Source organism: Branchiostoma floridae, chromosome 14, assembly GCF_000003815.2.
Source record: "Branchiostoma floridae strain S238N-H82 chromosome 14, Bfl_VNyyK, whole genome shotgun sequence".
Lineage (NCBI taxonomy): Eukaryota > Metazoa > Chordata > Leptocardii > Amphioxiformes > Branchiostomatidae > Branchiostoma > Branchiostoma floridae.
In genome coordinates, this window is record NC_049992.1 from 10220547 (window position 1) to 10227096 (window position 6550).

A 6550-nucleotide genomic window follows, 5' to 3' on the forward strand; every position below is an offset into this window, starting at 1 on the left:
GAGAAAGACCGCCCCGTCAACTATTTAAATGCACACTCCTAAGTGTCCTTCAGTTGCCATACCGTAGCTTTAATCTTGCAAACATTTTCAAGACAATGTCTACAACAGTTGGGAGTACAATGTAACATGAATAAAAAGCAGTTAGACCACTTTGCTGTACCTGGCCCTGTTAGTATTAACAGCCCTGGGAAGACAAGATAATTCACTGTCAACCAACTGGTCAATCAATTGAGTTGTCACAACAATAGTAGTTTTTGTGGGTGAAAGGTCAACAGGTCAAAGGTAGCACCATCAAGGTAGGTGCAGAGTACTACAAAACAATACTTCTTCTCCTGTTGTGACTGGTAGTGCATAGAGGTGGTGGGTTTCTTTGCAGTAACTGGCAATTCTATTGAGGTATATATAGGGAGGAGTTTCCAGCCTTTTGTCAACTATACAATGTAATGTAACACATGTGTCTGTATGACAGTGTATGTCAATGACAACTTTGTTTTCACATCAGAATTTATGTTTGTGTTTGACATCTATTTGCGTCACAGCATCTGGAATAGTTAATAAACTTACAAACCAAGTTAGTTAAAGAGTAATCCTTGTGTACATCTCTCATTTAGAACATCATTGTGCAACATTCTTCAACGGTTAGACCACATATTAGTACTTACAAATAATCAGATTTGCTTCGCTGCTTCCTATGGCATGCAATGGAGAGGAACAGAAATAAAACCTTGATTAAGGTGTTACGGCATACAAGTTAGACTCTTGTATTCTTACACAAAATATTATTGCCATTTTATTACTAGAAAAAAAGAAAAACCTAGCCAAGTTGAGTCATCATTGTCACTTACTACTTATTGATTTTTTTATTCTTCATTGCCAATGAACAATAAATACTCAGATTTAAACTAACGCTAGTTCACCTTTATCCACGGGGTAACCTATATCCGTAGTTTCTTCAAACAGGGTATCTAGGGATGTTAAGTCGACGGACGGTGCAATATCTTTAAAGACACAGTATTTTTATGCAGTTTGAACTTTGAAACCACCGTCCATTGACTTGACTTTCCTAAAATACCGTTTTTGATAACAACAGATAAAGGTTATCCCACGGATAAAGGTGAACTTGCGTTATAACTTGCAGGTAAAACCTGATTTTTTACATCTCACAATAATTCATAAAGATTTAATGTATGACACTACACAGATACTTGCGTTGCAACTTATCTTGGCCAAAAAATATTAGCACTAATATTATAGAAGTCTCATATATATTTTCATTTTGACAATTCTGTATATCACACTGCATGGAAGATGATGTGCCTCCGTGCTTTCATCCAACGATTTCACATCCCTGTTGGCCAGGAATTCTCTTAAGGAATTCACATGTCACTGTTAACCAGATGCAGGAAATACAGTATAAATTTACACAACATGGAAGTGAAAATCCGCATCTTGATCACTGAAAGGTAAAAGAATCTACCAAATAATCCGTCATAAATCTTACAAGTGCACGCATCAACACCCAAAAAATCTTCTCAACATCTGAATCAAACCGTATCAAAGTACCGTTACTTCTGAAATATCTCAAGCACAAAGCAAGTCACGATGACAAGACTTCAAATAAGAAAATATTTTCTAAACGTCAAGTTACCTGAATCGCGACCGCTGTAGCGAATCGGACGGAGAAGGGAGCTCGTCTATCTTCTCCATGGTGATTCTAGGGAGACTCCTTGGTTAAAGAAAGCGAAATCTGTGAATGAAAAGGGCGGATATTTGCGGAATTCTCGATTTTCGGGACAAGTAGGCCACCTCGTCTGTCAGACCGACATCACACCACCGGCTGTAAGTAACCTTAGACCTTACTTACTTCCGGGAAACGGGGCATCATGGGAAGTTGATTGAAACTGCATTTTGTGTTTATTCCGCTAGATAGCGCACCTAAGCAAGCATACTCGGGTGTAAATACTACATTAGACAGATCGCGGGGAGGTTATTTTCAAATCACGAATTTTCAGAATGAACGAATGAATGAATGTCGAAAGCACTGCTCATACCAGCAAACATCGCCCCATCCACTTTAAATTTGATTCTTCTGATTTTTCTGCAACGATTTTATCTCGCGAGATGTTGCTGTGCACGAGATATCACGAGACGTCGAAGAGACCGGAAGAGAAGAGAACCAGGATCATCAGTGAGTGAGTTTCATCCGAATGATTTTCCAGCCTTCACTTTTGCTTTAAACTTTCCAACTGTATGTGCTTCGCTCACGCATTTGTTGTCTAGATATAATACTTCATGAGAAGCTTCTTAACTCTTGAAAGTTCCGTTTCAGCGTTGACTTCGGCCCAAAGGCCCGGAAGTACAAATTTGTAACATTTTCTCATGTTGTGGACTTTAAATTGGTTTCTTCTAAAAGAGTTAAAGGGACCTTAGAAACATGTTCATTAGCGTCATGTACGTCTTGAGAAAAACAACTGATATTCTGCAGGGCCCTGAGGCCCCTGATCCCTTGATCAATTGCAAGTACAGTATCTACTGTGTTTTATAATAGAGGTCAAGTTTCATGTTCATTTGTAACGTTAACGTTAAACAAAGGAGGTTGGTTCAAGTAGCCTTTTGGACGCATCTTTGGAATTTTCTGCATATACTGCAAGGTTTCACATGCAACACGGTGTCTTTATTAAATTGTTTTTCTTGAAATCATCATCAGCATTTCAGGCTGTTATTGCTAGGAGTTTATAATTATATATTATTGACCTCCTTGGTTGGACCAAAAAGATAATGTTAGATCAAGGAGCTTTTATCAGGGATTAGATGTAATACTTGTTGTAATACCAATCAGAGTGTCAAGGTGGCACTACTGCTGTATTTTGACCATGCACTTTGTTACAATGACATGCTCTAGTGACAATCCTTTCAAATTTAACATTTCATAAAGAATCTGATCAACAAATCCATTTGCATGGTCAATATAATGGTAGGATAAATATGGGTTTTTTATTTTGTCTGAAAGAACTTTTTAGTCTTATCCTTGTCTTAATTTATTGTCAAACATATTTATGAATATGTAAAGTAGTACATATGATGAAGAATTCTTTTACTATCATATCAGTATCAGTTTCAGAATCAGACATTGCAATGCAACCTTAAACTTTTAACTTTTGACTTCTCCAACAAAATATAAGTTGAAGGCAATATAAAATTTATGTAGAGCTATTTCCAGGTTTTCTTTTAAAAAATTTTTGCTATGAATGTAATCTTTAATTTCTAGTTTATGATTTATTCTGTCATATTTCTGTAAAATTTTCAGCAATAAATGACGATGGCCTCCCGGGGAAAGAGTGAGACAGAAAAGTTGAAGCAGAACCTGGAGGAACAGCTGGACAGACTGGTGCAGCAGCTGCAGGATCTGGAGGAATGCAGGTGCAGTACTGAGTCAGGTGCACACCCAGATGGGCCCAGCTACATAAAACTAAAAAAATCAGAGGGCCAGACTTTAGACCTTTAGAAAATGGACAGATCAAACTGGCAGTGTTAAAGTGTTTTGGGGCTTACTGGTCCAAGAACAAGCTAAGTAGAGGAAAGTTGATAGTCATTTGCAGTCAAACTTGGTGTAGTTAATGTTGCTTACATGAAGATAGGATTTCAAGACACCAGTGGAAGTCAGACACTAAACCAAACAGATCCCATTGTAGCAAAATGTACCATTGTTTTGAGTACTGTCCATTCACAAGTTTTCACAGCCAATTAAAGACAAGGTTCACGTCCAGACCTGGACCTGGTCCCCTGGACCTGGAACATACCTGTACCTAAATCTTTTGTACCGATACCCACCCCTACTCATATGGATACTGTACCTGATCCTTATCGGATCCATGAGCTCTTGGCCATGGGTTCTTGATGCTGGGACTGACGACACCATTGCTCACAACTGATGATGATACTTTATTCTGCTCTGTATCTCAGCAGACTTCTGTCTGTGAGCATCTTAGATCGTGTCACTCTAGAGGTTCCATGCACATGCATGTTATAATTATTCAATGCAAGTCTGATCCTAACTACTGATTACCACATTGTTGCAGATATTTTCTTTTGAATTAGTTCAATGTTGTGTATACCTGCATGGTCAATAGGGCTGTGTTAGAAACAATTAAGCAATTGTGAAAATCTAGAAAATTTATTAATGATAACATCCATATATTCTATGCTCCTGTCACAAGCATTTTGGCTACTAACTGTCAAGTTAGATACAAATGTGTCATAATGTTCCTAGAGCAGATGACTTATTTTTTTCTCTTCTGGAGTCCATCATCATAATTTGTGATTCATAATTTGCATACAATTGTTATGCATACATCCATCCAAATGTACAGTTTTGAAGGAGGAGGTGATAAAGCAACTGCAGCTCTTCTGCTATATCATATAAAATTGTTAATGAAATCATCTTATGACACATTTTGTATTTCAGGGAAGATTTGGATGAAGATGAGTATGAAGAAACCAAGAATGAAACCTTGGAGCAGCTGAAGGAGTTCAGCAAGACTCTGGAGCACATGGTTCAGGGAGACATGACACTGGTGGATGAACTCAACAGTATGCAGCTGGTAGGTCAAAGTTCAAGGGTATAGAAAAGATTGGAATAATACATTCTAAAGAAACAATATATGGTAGAGTAGACTCATTCCACAGCTAACTGACATCTGTCACACTGCAGTCATCCGCCAGTAAGCCAGTTAGTAAGTTTCTGAACCTTTATTCAGCCTACCAACAGGCCAACAGGCTGAATTAAAGTTCAAAACTTGTACTATGGATGTCTTACTGAGGGACGACTACAGTGCGCAAGATGTAGCTCAAGGAATGAGAAAATGGACAAGTTGAAAAGACCTGTTATGATTTGTTTACAAATAAAAGGGAAAAGTGAGTAAAAAAGCCACAATTCCCCATTTCTATCTTCCATTTTGTAAAGAAGAATGGATTTTGTCACATTTTTTGTTGATAATACTGACTGAATCCTTTGTGTGTGTGTGTGTGTACTTTTTATAGGCCATCAGAGCAGCAATTAGTGAAGCTTTCAAGACCCCAGAAGTCATCAGAATGTTTGCCAAGAAACAACCTGGACAGCTTCGACAGAGATTAGCAGAGGTAAACATTCTGTTGGTCCAAAACTATGATCAACTTCATATGCTTCAAGCTGTAGATATACATGTTCATATTCATATATTTATTTCTGGTATTTTGCCTTGTTTTTATGATATTATTTTTCGTTAAGGCCACACCGATTTAATTTCTTGGTTCACGGATTCGCTCGCTCCTATTTTTTGGGAAGAAAAATAAAAATAAAAATAACTACTCAGCAAATTTTCACCATTAATGAAACCATTCACCAACTTTCTGGTGTAGCAAATTGGCCTTTATATTATAAGCTCCTTAAATTGTGTGTACAGGTGCTGTTACTGTACAAAAATAGTGTTTTTGTACTTTTTTCAAGCTGAAAACTTTTTTCTTTATGTTTTGGATTAGCCGTTACCTTTACCCCAACCATTTTACAATTTTTATTTTTATTTTTATTTCGCCCTTTCGCTCCATATTTTTTATGAAAAAATCCGTGAACCAAGAAATTAAATTGGTGTGGCCTAATACCCATACTTTGTGCTCCTTTGCATTAACCCTCATACGTACATTTGAGATGAATGCAAACCTCTGCATTACTATACCACAAGTTTTTTTCTCCTATTTTAGGTCACTCACAGGCAAGCAGATGTGTCTCCAGCTCAAATTATTTCACGACCCACTCTTTGTTTGGGAGCCATATTGTTGATTTTCCTTGTTAGATATGTCATTTTAAGCATAAGTTTCTTGCCATTTGGAAGACGGATTTGGTTAAATTATTTTCCGTCCCAACAAGCAAATTTCCATGCCGGGATGGAAGGATGGGTCCTGGAGAAAGCCCTGCTGACAAAACAGAATTCTTTTGTGGAGATAACATGAATCTTTTCAATTCCTCCTCCCCAGATGGAGAGAGATGCGAAGGTAGGCAAGCTGCCCCCTGATGTGTACACACAGCAGAAGATGGAGGTTCTCATGGCACTCAGGAAACTGGGCGAACAGGTAAGGCAGCAAGGAAGAGGTCACTAACCTGGGCAGGTCCAGAAAAGTTTGTAAATGTTTTGGGGGAGTTAAAGAAGTAGTATGAAGGGCTAATGAAGTATGAAAAATTCTGTCATTTCACGTTGAACCTTTGTTACAGTCCCCAGTTCTTGCTGCTAAACACCATTCACACATAGGTGAACATACCTGTCCTTGGTGCTGAACACCATTCACACATAGGTACATTCATACCCACCATTCATACAATCATACCTGTCATTCATGATGAACGCCATTCACACTAAGATAATCTCGTCTGTCCTTGGTGCTGAACATCATTCATATACAGGTTAACATACCTGTCATTGGTACTGAACACCATTCACACTAATGCATGTACCAGTAAACAAATTCATGTACCAGTATGTCCCTACTGCTAAACATGGTCCACACACAGATGCACACA

At 38.0% G+C, this 6550-nt stretch overlaps 2 protein-coding genes across 4 annotated transcripts in view; one reads left to right on the forward strand and one right to left on the reverse strand.

The window, feature by feature from the left end:
- Positions 1-1870, reverse strand: part of LOC118429998 (NAD kinase-like) — a gene marked incomplete in the record, with an annotated part of 19675 nt that extends 17805 nt beyond the window's left edge. Inside the window, 1 exon segment of the mRNA XM_035840676.1 lies at positions 1649-1870. Within this exon segment, the coding sequence (XP_035696569.1) occupies positions 1649-1707 (59 nt within the window).
- A 224-nt stretch (positions 1871-2094) lies between these two features.
- LOC118430001 (protein LZIC-like) overlaps positions 2095-6550 on the forward strand; it is a 7986-nt gene continuing 3530 nt past the window's right edge. Inside the window, exons 1-5 of one of the 3 annotated variants that reach the window (XM_035840679.1) lie at positions 2095-2192; positions 3308-3420; positions 4466-4601; positions 5041-5139; positions 6010-6105. In XM_035840679.1, the coding sequence (XP_035696572.1) occupies positions 3314-3420; positions 4466-4601; positions 5041-5139; positions 6010-6105 (438 nt within the window). In that variant the 5' untranslated portion in view covers positions 2095-2192; positions 3308-3313. Of the gene's footprint in view, positions 2249-3307; positions 3421-4465; positions 4602-5040; positions 5140-6009; positions 6106-6550 lie in introns of all 3 variants that reach the window. The other 2 variants (XM_035840680.1, XM_035840681.1) reach the window with 2 other exon arrangements.